General features: G+C 42.6%; 2 protein-coding genes across 3 annotated transcripts; one reads left to right on the forward strand and one right to left on the reverse strand.

Annotated features, from left to right (window-relative positions):
• Positions 1-3,671: 3,671 nt before the first annotated feature.
• On the reverse strand, positions 3,672-5,093 carry ascl1b (achaete-scute family bHLH transcription factor 1b). The gene has a single exon (XM_012853222.3). It carries the CDS (start codon positions 4,987-4,989, stop codon positions 4,387-4,389), a length of 603 nt encoding a protein of 200 aa, XP_012708676.2. The 5' UTR covers positions 4,990-5,093; the 3' UTR covers positions 3,672-4,386.
• Positions 5,094-14,421: 9,328 nt separating this feature from the next.
• On the forward strand, positions 14,422-18,378 carry irf7 (interferon regulatory factor 7). 2 transcript variants are annotated; one of them, XM_012853266.3, is made up of 10 exons: positions 14,422-14,592; positions 14,829-14,982; positions 15,390-15,561; positions 15,669-15,769; positions 15,867-15,918; positions 16,014-16,133; positions 16,225-16,430; positions 17,004-17,205; positions 17,346-17,461; positions 17,550-18,378. In XM_012853266.3, exons 1-10 carry the CDS (start codon positions 14,585-14,587, stop codon positions 17,736-17,738), a joined length of 1,320 nt encoding a protein of 439 aa, XP_012708720.2. In that variant the 5' UTR covers positions 14,422-14,584; the 3' UTR covers positions 17,739-18,378. The 2 variants fall into 2 exon arrangements, with proteins under 2 accessions (XP_012708720.2, XP_036007325.1); XM_036151432.1 differs by having other exon boundaries at positions 14,426-14,592; positions 16,228-16,430.
• Positions 18,379-18,980: the final 602 nt, after the last annotated feature.

Genomic DNA, 18,980 nt, shown 5'->3' on the forward strand with positions numbered 1-18,980 from the left:
CTTGAATTTTGCATTTGTTTTTTTACCTGTAAGCTATAATAGTAAAAAATTATAAGGAATAAAAGCCTAGAATATTTTATTCAATGTGTAATAAATCACCATTAAAATATTGGTGTCCCTTTCTAAAACAAATGGCAAAAAATATTGCACTTTTATCTAATATTCTAATATTAGTTTTTTTTAGATGTACCTGTATGTGAGTGACCAGCACGAACTGGTGCCTCATTTTTAATCTGACAAGAATAGAGAGTTTTCTCAATTTAAAACGAATGTTAAAATCTTGCCACTTATTCTCAGTCAAATTTAAGTCTGGGCTTTGACTGGGTCTGCTTTCAGCTGAACTGGGGGTTCTGAGCCTTGGCCATTGCATTGCCCTGTCTTGCATCTTCTCGGTGTTTACCTACTGCACAATATCTGATTGCAAAGAATGGGCGATGCTGGCTTGTGCAGCATTTGATTGCGTATCCTTTTAATTAACTCTCTCCGTCGTCCTGACCAGCTGCAAAGTCCCTGCTGAAGAAAAGCAACCCACATCATGATGCTGCCCCCACCTTGTTTAACTCTGGGGATGGTGCTATCTTTGACTTTCTTTCAATAAAGGCTTTCTGTGCTATACTTTATGTTGATCTGTTGCATTAAATACCAAGAAGATACATTGAAATTTGTCATTGACATAGTTTGGTGTATTTTATACATCCCTTCAGATCTGATGCAGAACGTGTCGTGCATGAAAAGCAAACGTTTACTTAAAGTGTAACTCACCCTGATGTAAAAGCACAGCCCCGTCCCCAGACAATTTAAAAAAAAAAAAATGCCACCAAAGCGGGCATTGCCAAGAAACTCTGAGGGCCACAGCTAAGTGTGGAGATGAGCAGTGGGGGTTGAGCGGAGCTGTGGTCAGGACGAGGGAAAGTGACATGTTGAAACATGAGGAGTGTCCAGGGCCACAGTGGCGGTTTTGCCACGGATCGGTCGTTTGGGGTGGAGGATTTGCCACCCGCCCTCATCACCTGGGGTTGAGGGAAGATTTGTGGAGACCTGAGCGTTAGTTTGAGCTGCTGGCTCAAGGCACTGACACTGAAAAAAATTGCTCATTAACCTTAAAGTAGCACCCTGGGGACCAGTTCATAGGGTTTATGTGCAAAAAAAAGTGGATTTTGGGGTGAGTTACATTTTAAAGAAAAATGAATGGGTTAGGGGTTTAGGGTGGTGAATGAAGTTGAATTTGTTTGTTTGTTTATTTTTGCTGTTTTTTTGCTGTTTTTTTTTTTATTTATTTTGGTTTTAGGTTTGGCCGAGATACATCTTGACTGAGGGGAAAGATTAACAAGAACTTTAAATGGCCACAGCAGGATGTAACACCTGTTTTACCACAGATATTCCTATTCACAAGGGGGTTAAGCCAATCCGAGCATTGTGATGGCAGCATTCTGGAGCAACAGATGACCAATCAGCACTCCTGTTTCTACCCACCATACATCACCACTTTTGCGCAGCTGGTGATGGATGTTGAGCTGAAACCAAAACGGCTCTTATATATTGTGGAAGTGAAAATGACCCATGCACAAACTAACAGGGATAAATCATTTGCCCACCCTCTCTCTCTCTCTCTCTCTCTCTCTCTCTCTCTCTCAGCTCTTCAAGAAATGAATAGCATATCCATCCTAACGGGGACGCGGGACAAGCTCTTACTTTCACTCGGTGCCGTGGCCTCTGCCTGACACTGAACCGCGTTAGAAGCCGCCTTTTGAGCCGACAATGGCGACCCAGCGGGGGTTCTGCTGCGGCTCGCATTGATTCGTCCTTTTGAGTCTCCGTGACGTTAAAGGTTATAATGCAGAGGGTAATTAATGTCATTTATCACTTGTTTGATTCTGTCGCTCGCCTCCACCTGACAGGCCTCGCATGCGCGAGCCGTTAGCCAATGAGAGCGCGGGACGTTTCGTCACAGAGCGCAGGCACGTGGCTCACACCTGCAGGCTGCTGTGTTTGTCTTTCAGTCTGCTCTGGAGAAGAAGAGGGATTAGACGAGACTTTTTTTTTGCTTTTCGTTTAAATTTAAAGAAAAAGAATGAATAATGTTTTCTCCTCCCACAAAGGGAGTCCGTTTTGAAAGCCCCTTGAAATAAAAATACAGACAGCTCAACATGAACTTAAAAGTCCGAAATACAAGATCCAAAGTTGGAATCAGGACTTTAAAAGTTATATTTTAGAGCTATAAATCCATATGTATTAAATCATTTTATATTTCAAACTCATAATTGTGAAATTTAAAGTCATACATTTGACATTGGGGTGCAAGATCACAAGGTTTTGGTTTAAAAGTAATAATTTGACTATAAAAGTCACAGTTATGGGATGCAACCTCAACCAAAATGAGGAGATTCAAAGAAACAATTCTGAACGTCAACGCATAATTTAGACTTTTGTAATCCTAATTATGAGAGACAAAGTCAATAGCAACATTTAGCTCATTATTTGGAGTTCCGCGTAGAAATTTCGGTCGTGTTTCAACATCAAAAGTCACACGTTTGACTTAAAAGGTTTTCTGCACACTCGTGATAGTTCAAGTCGTAATTTTCAATTTCAAAACCTATTGTCATATTTCTGACTTTCACTGTCATATTTATGAGATTCGGTGCCATAAAATTCATAATCGTGAGCGTTATGCTTATCATTTTCACATTCAAAGTCATACTTTCAGCTGAAAACTATAGACGCAATGTCGTTATTGACTGTCATACCGAAATATCAAGTCATAAATATTACTGTATCATAGTTTCAGACTTTGAGATCAACATGACGATGTAGAAATTCAAAATATATTTTAATTTTTACTTTCAAAGTCAAGACTGTGACTTTGTATATCGTTCTTTCTTTCTTCTTTTGGGGTGAAGGGAGAAGGCTTTCATGACCAGGTGAAATGAATCCTCTTTATTTCTCTTTCTGCCTCCCTGGATCTGGCATCGGGTGTTTGTTTACCACAGAAGAGCTTCCATAATTCGCATAATGAGGCGCAAAAGCCCTGCACAATGACGCGCACAATGGGGTGTTGTGCTGCCCATTTTCGCTGGGGACGGGCTTCTTGATTGGCCTGTGTGCGCCATGAAAAACACAGTCGGGGATACAAGCCGCCTTACAACCCCGTGTTTTTTTTATTTTTTATTTAGATTGATCTCATTCGTGCAATAAGAATTTTGACCCACCTCATTGTCTCGCTGACTTTCCCCGAGCTATATTTCAAAGTGTCCCTTTGAGGGAAAGTGAATTGCAGCAACCCCGCCGTCCCACCCCCACCGTCCCCTCTCCGTCCTCTCCCTCCGCCCCAGGCACTCTGAGCTATTATTGGTGTATGCAAAAGAAAACAATGCGATGCATGAAACGTAATATTAATCTCCCCGCCCTGGATGCGGACAAAGCGCCGTGGAAGGTGCGCGTCAATAATGGTTATTGAGTGCTCACCCAGCTGCGCAATTTTCCCCCTGTGCACAACCAAGTCGGGAAAAGGTCACACATGGGGCTTTGAATAGAGGAGAAGCTCCCTATAGTTTGCTCAATTACTGCCCCGCACACTTGTCCCCCCCCCTCTCTCTCTCTCTCTCTCTCTCTCTCTCTCTCTCTTACACTCACACACCAATGATAAAGCGAAGAACCAACACAGTGCAAATACATAATATAAATAGGTTTAACTTTATTCATATAAAAAAACTTGTTTTACACAAAATATATCTGTTAAAATCGAATATTTACATTTTTCGGCTACGAGGAACAAGTGCATACATCGATAAATGTCTCTATCAAAAAAAAAGAAGAAGGAAAAACACTACAATCTGTCACAGGTAGCCGTACGCTGTCACACATGCCGTACCTGACAACAAGGCAGTAATAACATTTCTGTTTGGCTCATTGTACAAAAATAACGTCTCCGTGTTAAAAAAAAAAAAATCCGTCCTACGATACAGTGTTACCAAATGTAAGCTACTACGTCATAACTGAACAAAAGTCTGTTGACGCGTCATCTTCCCCAGATGGGGAGAAAGTGCAGCGAGTTAGGAAGGCAGTCCGTGTTTCCTGCTGGAATTTCCGCACCGGCTCTCCGGGATCCCGCCGCGTCGCAGCTTAATTGCACTTAATCAAACAGAGCGTCAACATTTCCACGCGTCAGTGTGAGTCCAGCTCCTCGCTTTCCATCAGGGGGGGCGCTGTTTGTCTGCGACAGGATGCTCCCCCTCTCTCGCGTTCTCGCTACTGCTCTGCTCCCTCAGAAGCTCCAAGGGAGACAGACCGCCCGCGTGCGCAGCGCGCAGGCTAGAGACAGCTGTGTCAGCACTTCTTGGAAGAAGTCCGATTCACGCCGAAGTGTTTGATTGCGCGCCGACAGCAGCATCAGTATCTGTCAAACCAGGTTGTGAAGTCCAACAGTTCCTGCTCCTCTGAGCTCAGAGGCTCGTAGCCGCCTTCGTCCGATGAGTAGGTGGAGTGAGGGGACTCCGGGTCGGCCGAGTAGCTGTTGGAGAGCGTCGGGGACGGCAGCCCGCACTGGAACGCGGCCGACACCGCGTCGTGCTCGTCGAGGAGCTGCTGCAGAGCCCTGATGTACTCCACGGCGGACCTCAGCGTCTCCACTTTGCTCATCTTCTTGTTGGCGGCGCCGTTCGGCACGTGCTGACGCAGCGTCTGGAAGCCCATGTTGACCTGCTTGACCCGGTTCCGCTCCCTCTCGTTGCGCCGGGCCACGGCCACGGGCTGCTGCTGCGGGATGGAGTAGCCGAGCCCGTTGAAGCTCAGGCGCCGCTTGCACCGCAGCAGCTCCGGGGAGCTGGAGCGCTGTCTCTTCAGCACCTTGGTTTTGCTCTGGAAGGCGCCGGCCGCGTTGGCGCTGGGGTGCGCCGCGGGTGCCGATTGGTCCTGGGCCGGGGCGTGCAGGCTGATGGTGGCCCGTCCAAAGGTGAAAGCCGTCTGCGTGGTGGTGATGGTCGCAGTTTCCATCTCGCTGACAGGTCTTCTAACGCGATGAGCGCAGGGAGCGAGTGAGTGGGCTGGCAGTGTTCAGCTCTCGTGTCCTTCGCGTGGGGACCGTGTGGCTAACTGTCGTCCAACTCTCTCTTGACTGCTTACACTCCACGAGCCGATCTGACCCAAACTTTGGCAGCACTCCTCTTTTTCAACACGCGCCCCAGCACGCACCCCACCCACACCCCTCTTTTTGGGGAGACGCACGCTTTTCGTGGCGAGGCCCCGCCCCCGCTGTGTGATTCTCCTGCACGCCCGACTCCCCCCCGGGCCAGGCGCGTGGCTCAGGGAGCTCAATAAACAATCCCGAGCTTTCACTGCGCCGGGAGCACGCGCTGGGCTCATTTACATTCCAATGTCTCCAACTTGAAGGCCCATTGGTCGATTCAAACGGCCTGCGACCGTGCGAAAAGAAAGAAAGGGAGAGAAAAAAATACAGACAGAAAGAAGGTAAAGAGCGGAGAATAAAGGGAAAAAGTGCATAGTTTGGTTCTTTGAATCGCCTTTTGAATCCAACATTGTAACTCTGGCACGTCTTCAAATTATCAGTGCCCCCCCATCTCCAGCCCCCCCACCCCCCAGCCTCGGACATCATTCTCCTGAAGCTATTTACAATCGCAAATACCACGGACACTCGCCGCCGTATCCGGGCGACAAACTCACAGAAAAATAAATTGCAAGCGTGTCCCAAAGCGCAAAATAATGAACAGGGATGAAGCTCGCATGGGCATGCAGCTCGTGTGAAGTAAAAAAAAAAAAAAAAATCAGTTTCACTGTATGTGGATCGGATGAAGTTGGAACCTTTCGGCTCAAATCGAGATCCAACTGAGATCTAAAACGTTGCTAAACGTTTTGCCCACGGACCATGTTACACACTCGGGACTAAAAACAAACCCCAGTCCTGAAGTCCGGAGTAGCGGACGTCGAATTTCAGCACCACATCTGACTGGACAGTCGAGCAGCGTCACAGACCTTACACGTTCCTTCATCAGACCCCTGTCCACCCCTAAACTTTAAGTTATATCCCTTACATACCTTTTTATTTTACTGTGTATGTTTGCTGTGAAACATCTATGAAGCCTGTTTATGTTTAAAAGTCTGGAGCAAAACGCGCTGTAAGAAGTCAGAATAGAAACAATGGGGCCACTGCTCCCTCTGGTGGATTGAAAGAAAAACTACGCCTTGCAAACCAACATCAAAGGCTGGAAGTGAAAGAAACCTGGACCAAAGCACTTTACAACTCTACTGCCACCAGGGTACTCCCTGTAATCTTTCTATCTATCTATCTATCTATCTATCTATCTATCTATCTATCTATCTATCTATCTATCTATCTATCTATCTATCTATCTATCTATCTATCTATCTATCTATCTATCTATCTATCTATCTATCTATCTATCTATCTATCTATCTGTCTGTCTGTCTGTCTGTCTATCTATGTATGTGTATATATATTTATCACGACAGAATTAGACTTTGCACATCAGTTAATGCAACCTCCACAACATTTATTCCTTTGGGTGCACCTTTGTGCAGTTTCATGTTCATTTCATCCAATGGCATATGCTATTGGACACGAAGCAATTGAGTAAATACAAATATCTGCAAAATTGTCACTTTTGACTTGCTTTTGATCGCTATTACTTGCTTTTATCGTGTCTTTCAAAAGGAATCATACTCTTACAGGCGGAATAGTCATTGCTCATGCAACTAATAATCTTCATTTCATTGCTTGTGTCATTGCACACAAAATTGTGTTGCAAAAAAAAAAGGCAAACATTTTGTACATCCGTTTAAAAAATATTTTTATTGTGTTTCCATCAAAATGTCCATAAATAACTTTTCTCAGGTGAACCTTATTTTGCACTCGTGAAAATAGTTATGTGAACTATTACGTAGTTGGAACCAGTGACAAGCCTCTTCTTCACGGTCACTCCCAGTAGAATCCCATGAACCTCCAATTTACAAGTATGTGTGAACCAGGAGACGGGCTCGGCATGAGGTGCATACTGTATCTACAAAACTGCAATACATGGAAGGTGAGCCTCGTTGAAGAGGGATGAGGATGCGTGGAGTAAGGGGATATACCGGGGAAGAAGAGAATATGCCAGCCACATAGACAGATTCCTGATGAAATCAGGGCAACACACGTGGCTCATGTGGTAAATCATGGCCTCACAATGGCTGCAGCAGGTCGAAGTGTGCAGCCAAATGTTAGGAGAACCCCGCTCAGTTCGATTATTCAGACACTTCACCAGGAGAACAGATGAGCATGCTGTAATTTAGGGTTATTCAGCACAAACTAATTTGCTCTGCACTACTATAGTCATACAAGAAGCTTGCATTGGGACATGACCTTGTAACCTTTTACACGTAGACTTACAATTTACTATAACTGTAGCCACTGACCTTTTGACTCCACAGCAGAAGGAAAGCATTTGTGCAATGGTGGTTGCAAACAATGCTGTGAGACTGCGAGAAACACAATGAGCTGGTCTGGAAAATGACAACATCTTTCAATCAATATCAATTTCTACAATAGACAGAGTCCCCAGATGGAGTGAAATGTACATGAAACAATTGTATAATGTACTATTTAAACGGAACAGTGACTGAGTGAAGGCGCTCCGTCACCAGTATCTACAGGTAAAACCTGTAGGCATGCTTTACTCTGTTTAGTGCTTTACTGTAAAACCTTTATGTATTGCTGTGTACTGCACTTGCATTACAGTGTCACGCATGCTACTGTAATTATATTAATAGTGCATACTGTGCAATTTGTTGTGCCAATTGCTCTATTACACTGACGTTTGGGCCAGGAAACCTCTGCACACATTGTTATATGTTGATGAAGCGGGATTCAGTCTGGAAAAAGGTAGATGGTGTGGAAGAAACTGCATTGGAGAGAGAGCCAGCACTGATGTCCCGGGCCAACAAGGAGGGAATATTACAACAGTGCAGCTATTTCAGAAAACGGCATCCACACCCATATTGTCCATCTTGGTCCGTACAACACACAACGCCTGTTGACTTTTTTTGGTCTTTTTTTGTAGGGACATAATCCCTGAGAATGAAACGGATGAGCCTGGTGACAATCTGACAAACTATGTAGTAGTTTGGGATAATGTAAGCTTCCACCACTCTGCTGTGGTCAGACAGTACACGATAAGGTGCTTGTGGAGGATCTCCCTCCCTACTCTCCATTCCTAAATCCAATTGACGAGTTTTTCTAGTCCTGGAGTTTGAAGGTTTATGACTGGCGTCCACATCCCTGAACGGCCCTGCTAGCAGCCATGGATGCAGCTTGTGATGACATCACAGCAAAGTCCTGCCAAGGGTGGATTCAGCACTCAAGAAGATACTTTCCTCAGTGCATTGACACAGCTGATATTTGCTGTGATGTAGATGAAAATGTGTGGCCAGGCAGATGGGAGAGTCTGTTTTACAGTATTTTCAGGTTCAAAATACTGCAGCAAGGTTTACTCAGCCAAAGGGAGTTTATGTTTGTTGTAAATGTTATTTTTTTTCTTTCCCCAGATGCACAATGCTGTGAACACTTGCAAATATACAGTATAAAGTAAAGTGCATATTCAGTGTCTTGATCTTATTTAATTCTAGTTTTCAAAATGCCATGCATGGTAAATAATGCTGTCTTGACTTTACATGCTATTGAGAAACACTTCCAGAGTAATCTGTCACAATGAAAACATGTTCAAACCATTTGACTTGATAGTTCAAAGATGCTGGTGTCATAACCTGTCATTTTGATGACACTGACGCTTTCATTGACACATGGATACTTGCTTTTGAAGAAGAAGTTATCCATTTTGATTAACAGACTTGCTTTTGAAGCATGGACTACCCATTTAGAGCTACTGACTTGCTTTTGTGCAATTGACTTTCCATTTTGAGAAATTGCCTCACTTTTGCAGGCTATCTACCATGTAGACTATTACACTAATTGTTTTGAGAAACGCCTTAGCAGTGGTGCAAACTTTAATACTGCTGTGAGAAATGCACCGAAGCGACTGAGAAAAGCCCAGCTGAATTTGAAAACTGGATGCCTTTCATCTAATATTCTGCCAATAATACAATAACACACTGGGGATGAGGACTGGGGAACACTGGAACAATCTATCACTTTAGTAAACAGATGCTAAAGTGGCCTGACTATTTTTTTTTTTCTTAAGAAAAAGAAGACCCAAAATGTGATAAGTGGTTTGAATCCAAATCTACAGAAAATTGACTTATTTGTTTAATGAAGTGTAGCATTGTAGAGTTTCCTTATAGTAAGGGTTGAGGCATCACAGTATTTAACAAATTCTATTTTACTTAGAAAGCAATGTGGGCTTTTTTATTGTTCTTCAGTGTCCACGGAGTTTAGATTTAATTTGTGAGTTTTATCATAAGGCTGATTTAGATAACACCATATTACGCTTCTTTAAAGATTGAAAGATTGAAAGAGTCTTCATTGTCGCCGCATGTTACCGTGGCGTAATTTCTCTTTGGCCCCTCCTGTTCAGAGTACACATAATGAAGGCAAACAGACAAACAAACAGGCGAGGAACAAGGGTTACAGTGTTTGTTTGAAGTGTTCAAGGGAAATAAAAAAAAAAGACAGGACGATTAAAAAGTTGTATGACCTAGTTGTCCTTCATCAGTCGCAGATAACAGGTAATAAGGTAGTAAAGTGCTTATCGTGCGATGATGATGATCTGAGGCGTCATTTACAGGAATGTGCATTTAGATATTCTGAGATGATAATGTGCAGGTAGGCAGTAGCATTAAGGTGATTGTAACGTATGACGGGCTGGTAACAATGGGGGGGGGGGCGATTGCCCTCACAGCTCTTGGGAAGAAGCTGTTTCTAAGTTTAATTGGTTTGGCTTTGAGGCTTCTGAAGCGTTTACCTGATGGGAGAGGGGCAAACAGCGTATTGCCTGGGTGGGTGGAAGCCTTAATATTTAGCAATTATTATTTTGTGTCAAACCCTTGATGTACCCCCCCCCCCCCCCCCCCCCCAACGCTTTTGAAACCATAATTCTGTGTTTATTGCCAGGTGTTGTAGGGGTTTTCCCTCTTAAAGTTATTGTCACCAGCAGGGGGCGCTTGGAGAACATCTCTATCTCATCGGGTTACTCAGCAGTTCTCTTTATCCTGGTCACCAGGAAGCTTAGTGACGCTAAATAACGTTGCTCTATTGCAAGTTCATTTTTAAACAGTAACTCATGAAAAGCTTTAAAAAACAAAAAGCTTTCAAGACTTTTAGAACGGTGTGAATTTTTCGGTGCATTTTTCTCGCCGCCATTTGAATGTTTGCTTTTCGAACCTGTGGTCTTGAAGCCAAATTCTGCTGCAAGTGAACTATTATAATTCACAGTTTATTTAGCTTCTACGTGACCATTCAACATTTCAGTTTGGCAGGAGAAGCTGGAATACTGTCGACTAACTAAGTCATGTGTAATCTAGCAAATCTCTACAGAGAGAAGAAGTACAGCTGGTGTCCCTAAGAAACAGTTGATCTGTCTGAACTTGATATGTAACATGACACCATGTGACAAATTCATCATCACAGTATTTAGACCTCAGTTTCATTTGTGTACAGAAATACATTCTTTATGCTGAAACCTGCCAGGCTGTTACATAAAGGTGAAGGTGTGTCTTTTCAAAGCAGGTTTTTCGAGGCACTGTGGCGTCTGTTGTCTTACCCTCATCTTACAATTCCTAAACAATGTGCCCACGCACGGTATTCCGCATGAGACTTACAGTACGTGCGCGACTGAGATTGGCTGACTGGGGTTGTGTGGCTGTGTGGGGAAATTTGCTCCTAATAGAGCGATGGAGATAGAGAACATATTAGAAGAGGGGAATAGATAAGAGACAAGGCCGTTTTGAGAATTCCCTTCAAAAATCCCCTAAAAACAATGAAAGACTTTCATCTGCCTGCAGCTGCGCCACGATGAAAGTTTGTCTTGTACAAATGAATTCCCGGTCTTGGTTTTGGCACCAAGTATGCAAGCTTAAATCAGTATGTTGTTAAAAAGTTCAGTGTTGTGATATGAGACTAATTTAAAGCAAATGTTGTCTGTGGATACTTTAAAAGACAAACAGGTTCAATTAATATCCGGTTATAAAAAAAATCAAATTCTGTGTAAATTTACTTTAAGGCAGTCAAAATCACATCTGAACAAAAAAATAAACTAAAAAGGTTAATAGAACCACAATTAACCGTTCAAAAAATTACATAGTTAAACTCTTAAGCAGCAGAAATACTTTCCATGTGAAAAAACAAAAAAAAACAAAAAACAAAGAGCGCACAGATAACTTTTGCCCTCTGGCTTCATTCAGGAAAGAAACAAGGCTAAATGTAAACAAGAAAAAAGGACAAACCCTTAGAGGCCGATCTATGAAAATGTCCTATGGGAAAAAATAAAAAGTAGTACAATAATACAATAATAGTACCTCTGTGATGTTTTCGCTCTGTCTCTGTAATGACTTTTTTTTCTCGGTTTTTTGTTGTTTTATTTATGTACAGCACTTTGAATCGTCTTGTTACTGAAAAGTGCTTTGTAGATAAACTTGCCTTGCCTTACAAAAATAACTGCAGTAACAGCTCCACAAGTGGCTGTATCTAGAAAAGAGACACAGCCAAAGAAACAGAAATACTGAGTCAGGGGTACTTTCTACTGACAAAGAGATAGGACCAAGTCTTTGGCAGCAATAGCTCAGTGAGTGACACTTTACAGAAAAGAGACTCAAGCTAAAAACCTAATCTTTCAGCCAGGTGTATCTCCGATGGAAATTATTAAATGACTTGGTTTGGGTTTAGTGACATTTCTGACAATGCTACAGTTCCCTGCAGACTCTTGTAAAACCCTTGAACCCGTTCATATTTCGTTCCATTATATTATAAACACAAACCTCAATGGATTGTCAAGTGGATGGAGATGGACTGATGCTTTTGAACGTTTCCACAAATGGAAATCTCAAATGTACATCTGAAAAGTTAATGTTTAACCTGTTCTATTCTGGTTACCTGAGCAAACCCAGTCTTGCTAAATTGAGCAAAGAGAGCGCAAGTACAACTGTTCTGCAAGGCCCCCAGAGGTTTGGTAGAGAAGATTGCATCAAAAAGACCAAGGGATACAGCAGGGAAATTATGCGTGGCATCACTGCCGCTACATGCATGCTTGGTATGAAGGATTGCTGCAAAGTCAACATCACAATGCAGACGAATGTCCACGGTGGCTACGCGCTCTTTCAGGAGGAGGGAATTATGCAAGTCAGTGACTTGATGCAATGTGCTGGGTTTCCTTAGAAACTTTTTTTTAACCAATCTGTCTTCATGATTTGATTGAATTGAATTGTGAATTGGTATAAATAAAATTGAATTGACCCAAACTGAGGCTGCACAGTGGCGCAGTGAATAGAGCTGCTGCCATGCAGCAAGGAGGTCCAGGGTTCAAATCCTACCCTTACCCTGGGTCTTTCTGCATGGAGTTTGTGTGTTCTCCCTGTGTGTCCGTAGGTTCTCACCAGGTATTCCACAGTCTAAAAACATGACTGGCTAAATTCCCCTGAGTGTAAGTGTTTCCTGTTTGTCTCTGTGTTGCCCTGTGATTGACTGGTGACCTGTCCAGGGTGTACCCTGCCTCTCACCCATTGACAGCTGGAGATAGGCACCAGTCACAACACCACAAGGGCTAGACGTGTTAGAAAATGGATGAATTGAATGGACTCTCTGCCACAGTGAAACATAATGGTGGCAGCATCATACTTTGGGGAAGGTAACCTGGTCAATAACTGGAGCTAGAGATAAAGTGGCCCCGAATGAAAACTTCCCAGAGGCTGCAAAAGACTTGAGACTGGACAGAGGCAGATGTGGTTTACATGTAAGCAAATTCACACGTTAGCATGAGCCAGTCAACCCCAGAAGACGAATTCTCGTTGTCAAGACAAAAGGAACGCCATTTTCTCGAGTCTTTCTTTCTTTTATTTGTTAAAGGTTTATAGTTAAATAATTCTCCCACAAAATCCAGTTTGAGAATATGTGGGAAGACTTCAAGATTAATGTTCACAGTTCACTCCATCCAGTCTGGCGGAGCCTGAGCTATCTTTCCAAAAAATAATACCATACAGCATTTTCCCTATTGGCACAGTTACGTCAGTTAATATTCAAATAAAATACATTCATGTTTTTGGTCATAATGTGAGAAAATGTGGAAAGCTTCAAGAGGTAATGAATAATTTTGCATTACACATTAGTCATATTGTGTGTGTGTATTATAAATTAGTAGAGTAGGAGTTAGCCTTTCTGATTTCATAACCACGTTCCACAGGTCCACTGGGGGGGCTTTTCATCTCCTGGAGGGGCTTTTATTTAAACGGTGTGCATGTTGCCTCCAGTGGCCAGGAAAAGGGAAGTGTTCCTTTAAGGTTCGTACCGCTTCCTTATTCCTAACACGCTTTTTAGGTCCTATGTATGAGAGCTCTGTTCCTTACACAGCGGGGCCATAGACTGTCTCCACTAACGCAGCCCGCGGTCAGAACACAACGGGACATAATGGAAGCCATTTCCTCTCCGATGCAAAACAAACAAGGTGAAGTGGAGTCCCTGTGGTGACGTTTCGGGACCTGACATTTGACCCTTGACTCCCTTGTTGTGCTTGAGTTGTGGAACAAAGAGTAAATAAGAAGTTGCTGAAATAATGATTCTAGAAGGAGGAAGTGATGCCCAGCTTGGATCGAGGCACAAAATCTTTTTCTTTTTTTTTTTACACCAAAAATAACTCCCTCTCTCTGATTCAGTCTCATGACACAAGCGCACACCTGCACACAACCCAGACGCTAAAAGTGTCACAGGGCACATGGACGCTGTAGTTTTTAAGGTTCTGTGGAACTGGGTGGTTTCTTGGCATACTATTTTAGTGAAGGTCTAAAGGTACACCTGGTCTTCTTCATGTAACTTTCATCTGAATCCTATACTTTTTTTTTTTAACTGAGATGTAATCTGATATTATAGTACCCATTGAAAAGTTCTTGCTACGCCATTAAGGTATAGCTATTTAAAATCTAAACAAATACTATAAATCTGAGAGTCATAATCTTGTCAGTTCAGAGTTTAAAACCCTTCAAATCTCAGCGTCATCCAAGATAAAGGAAATTCCAGCTAAAAAGGCACGCCGGTTTGAACACAGTGGGATGTGTGGTGATGCAACGGCCCACGATGATGAAAGCTTCACCAAACGCCAATCCCGCAAGAAAGACTTTCAGTTTCCCCTCAAACCGGGAGCGAGGCTGCTCCGCATCCGGTCTGCGCTATAAGGTGCGTTCGATTTGTTCACCTCAGCCGAGCGGCCGCACTTTTCACATCGCAGCGACTCGGAGCGAGGACGTGTTTTGCGGACGAATCAAGCGCATTGTTGGGATTTAGCCTTCACAGGGGAGTGAAGTCCTCCCCCACGGGAGGGGCCGGTAAACCCACATGACGTCACAGGTGTGGGTGTTTAAAAACACCGGACACTTTGACAAACTAGTCAAGTTGCTATATTAATCTCTCTGCGGCACCATGCAAAGGTATGATGAAACACATGTGCTATTTATTTATTTATTTGCCTTTCTTTGAACCGGATTGCTTGCAGGCTGTTGTGAACCAGCTGATGTGTTTATGCGGAGTCGTTCAGCATTACTTTTCAATGCAGGGAGTCTAGTTAAATAAGTGTACCGGTTACGCACTGCACTGCGTCTTGTGTTGCTTCTCTGATGAGTCTCATCCAACGACAACAATGCGCGTCTGTCGTGTTTCCTCTCAGCCCACCGAAACCTCAGTTCGCCAGCTGGCTCATCGAGCAAGTGGAGACGGGCCAGTACACGGGACTCTGCTACGTGGACCAGAACAAGTTCCGAGTGCCGTGGAAGCACAACTCCAGGAAAGACTGCAACGATGAGGACAACAAAATATTCCGGGTATGCATTCCCGATGGCTTATGTACGACTTGGGATTGTCTATCTTTTAAAACACATTCCATCGTAGCACGTTACAATCATTGTGTGTGTGTGTGTATATATATATATATATATATATATATATATATATATATATATATATATATAATATATATATATATATATATATATATATATATATATATATATATATATATAATTTGTCCAATTAAAGTGGCTGGATTTCACCTTTCTTAGAGGTTTTAATTAAAGCAGCTTATATATATATATATATATATATATATATATATATATATATATATATATATATATATATATATATATATATATATATATATATATTAATTAATGTCTGCCCCTATTGGCTGATTTATTTTTTATTTTTTTTCCATGTCTGTGGTTCACAGGCCTGGGCAGTGGCGAGTGGCAAAATCAACGAGTTCCCCAATGACAAGGCCAGGTGGAAAACCAACTTCCGCTGCGCTCTCAACAACCTCTCCCTGCGCTTCAGGATGATCAAAGATAATTCCAGGAATCAGGACGACCCTCACAAGATCTACGAGATCATCAACACCGACTGTAAGTCGGGGAGTGGCTCTTTTTTAACCTGGGCTCCCAGAGGGGGAGAACTTTTGTGCAAGAGGAATAAAACTCAGTTGGATGACCTTTTTTCCTTTTACCTGCAGGCAGCTATGAAGGTTTGCCAGGGCTGGACTCCCAGGAGGATTCTGACATGACTCCAGATATCTTCAGCCCAACCATTGAGAATTTGGCAACAGGAAATGAGGTGCAGGATTACCTTAAGCACACTTTGACTTCTGTTAAATTAAATATTTACCGTCTCATAAATAACCACATGGCGTTTTTTGTCTTTTCCCATCCAGCACAATCTACATCAGGATTTCATGGCTTTGGGTATCGGCAGCCAACCAGCAGGTAACACTTCTGTGCAAAAGACAATGTTGCATTTGTCATGTCAAGTTGTTTATGATGAAGATTAAGCAAACGAGTTACCATTTCATGCTAATCAGAGGAGCAGTTGTGGGCGGAGAATGACGTCCAGCATGAAAATCCTGTCTTCAGTAGCGGTCCTACTGCAACCGAGAACCTCCAGCAATATTTACCGGGTGATCAGCTGGTCTACAATCAAGGTATGTGTCATAAACGAGAATAAAAATGTCTGCTTTTTGCAATGTGAACATCATTCATTTAATCTTTTCTTTTTTGTTTCTTTTCCCCAAGCAGTAATTCCTGCGCCGATGCTCTGTCCACCTCAGCAGCCCAGTCTGTATCACCTGGAGATCTCCATCCACTACAGGAAGAAGGAGATGCTGAAAACGACGCTGAACACCAACCGTCTCCAGCTCCACTACCAAAGCGAGGAGCCCGACTTCAACTCCTTTCATCTCTGCTTTCCTTCCACCGAGGGCCTGCTGGACCGCAAACAGGTACACCTTCCCACCCACGGGACATCTGATTGGCTCTGGGTCCATTTACCCTGCTTCCATATCCACAAGCAAACGAGTTTGTACCCATGTTCCTAAGCCATTGTGTATGAGTTTTTGACGTAGTTTTGTAAAGGACTTTTATCAAAATCAGTTTCCGCTTGTTTTGGTTCTGACACGTTCGGGCTGACTCATGAAAAGCAGCATTTATGACCCATGATTAAACCTAAATAGGTGTGAGCGACTTCCTGCCAGTAGTTGTTAGTCATAAACTCACATTTCCTTACATGTCTCGTCTCAGGAAGCTCCGGTTTGCTTTGGAAAATCTAGGGTGACGTGACAAGCAGCATCCAACTGGTCCCAAACGGGGACCAGAACCAGAATACAGTACATGAGACTAGGCAGATATAGAAAATGGCTAAATGAACTGACCCCTTTATTTGAATGCGATTTAATTTAGAAGGTATTATTCAAAAAGTCAAATTTGTTTTCCTCCAACGTTCATGAGGGAAGGCTAGAACGGAAATGGTAGCAAACGTGATGCACTGGTTCTGATCACATCCCTCTGTGTCCCAGATTGATTACACCAACCGCATCCTGAACAGCATACAGCGCGGCCTGCTCCTGGAGGTACAGGAGACCGGTATCTACGCCCGGAGGCAGGACACATGCCACGTGTTCGCCAGCACCAGCGACCCCAGCGTAGCTCATCCGAATCCCCAAAAGCTGCCCAAAAACACCATGGTGCAGCTCCTCAGTTTTGACAAATATGTTAACGGTAGGTTGGAAGTTTCCATTTCCTTTTTTTTTAAAGTGTCTAACACTTCTAATTTCTGCTAGATTTTTTTATTAGAGCATCGTTGATTTTAAACTGGAATAATAATAAACCCTTCACCCTGTTCCCCTTTTTTTTTTTAGAGCTTAAACAGTTCAAGGACAACAATGGCCGCTCTCCTGAATACACCATCAACATGTGCTTTGGGGAGAAGTTCCCAGATGGGAAAGCGCTGGAAAAGAAGCTCATCGTTGTGAAAGTAAGACGTAATTATTTATTCCTGTTGCTTGCCTGGTCCAGTCAGTGAAGTTTTTGGGGTTTTTTTAACACGGTTTTTACTCCTGCAGGTCGTGCCTCTGATTTGCCGATACTTTCACGACATGGCCCAGATGGAGGGGGCTTCATCTCTCCACAGCGCCAACGTCAGCCTGCAGATTTCACACAACAGCCTCTTTGACCTCATCAGCTCGGTGTTTTCTCTGCCCGGCGCTGAAGGGCCACTCTACACCACTGCGCCGTTCATCGATCAGATTTGAAACTTGCTGTGTAAAACAGTGGCCAGTCAGTGAACTGCTGAATATCGGAAGACTTGACAATCAACTGGTTACTTACAATTAAGGCAAGACTAAGCACTGCTCATCTCATTTTCCCCCCGTCTTCTTTGCACTATTGAAACACTGACACTTAACCACTACAAAAGTAGAAAAGGTCTCCTCAGCTAGTTAATTGTTACAAAACAAACTTGTAAAATGGTACTGTACATGTCAGATTCTTTGTGTGTGTGTGTATTTATATTACATATACTTTTATAAACTTTTTTTTATATAAGCTTTTCTCCTGTATGTGTTACCTCTGCAAACAGATGTTTGTCTCATTAGTGCTGGTTATTAGGTTTGACTACTACTCCGATATAGATCTGTTAAGAGCTTTTAAACTATGTAAATATGTGACCAATGTTATTACTTTTCTGTATTTAACTGAGAATATTAAGTTTTCAAATGATATAATGGCAAAAAAAACTAATTGTTTTTTTTTTAATTATGCAAACTAGGTCTTAAAGAACCAAGAGAACTCTTAAGAAAATGAGGAACAAGGCTGTTGTATTGTATGTGTTGGTTGCTTGTGATCTTTAGATCCTTAAGGAAGAAGGAAATAAAAGCACACAGTGTACTGTTATGGAAGTCCCTCTGGTCTAAGGAATAAAAAAAAAATCAAAATTGTACTCCAAATGAAAAGGAAAGCATTTTGAGGAACATCAGCAGCTGTTTTGAAACTTACCTTTTTATATACGCCATTAAGGCACTTTTGCTGAACTACAGCGTTGTCTGCGGCACAGCTCTAAGCCTGTTAAACAGATTAGTAAATTTATTTGTAGGATTTTGCACATCCAAACACACAGCTTGGATTTTACCTTTTTACCTACAAGTTTCCCAGATCACTTTGAATGGCTTTGCCAGACTTGCGATTCAGTCAAAACAAACCAATTTGCACTTTTAGTGAGCCAGTTATTAAAACATCACTTTCACTAAAGTTCCTATCAGATGGAAAGACTCAAAAGATGTTGCGTTTAAGATTCAAAATAACCCACATTCAACTGTTTGTCTGTCTTCGTGTTAAATCTTAATCTGAAACAGGAATGGTTAAATGTTAAAACAGCCTCCTTGTAAAGACAGAGGGCTAGATTATTGATATTTATGTAACTTAAAGGAATCCCTCCAATGTTTAAAGGTAGTGTTAAAAATAATCAAGGACCCATTTATTTTTGGCCGTCTAACATG

This window comes from Fundulus heteroclitus, chromosome 2 (genome assembly GCF_011125445.2).
Source record: "Fundulus heteroclitus isolate FHET01 chromosome 2, MU-UCD_Fhet_4.1, whole genome shotgun sequence".
Taxonomy (NCBI): domain Eukaryota; kingdom Metazoa; phylum Chordata; class Actinopteri; order Cyprinodontiformes; family Fundulidae; genus Fundulus; species Fundulus heteroclitus.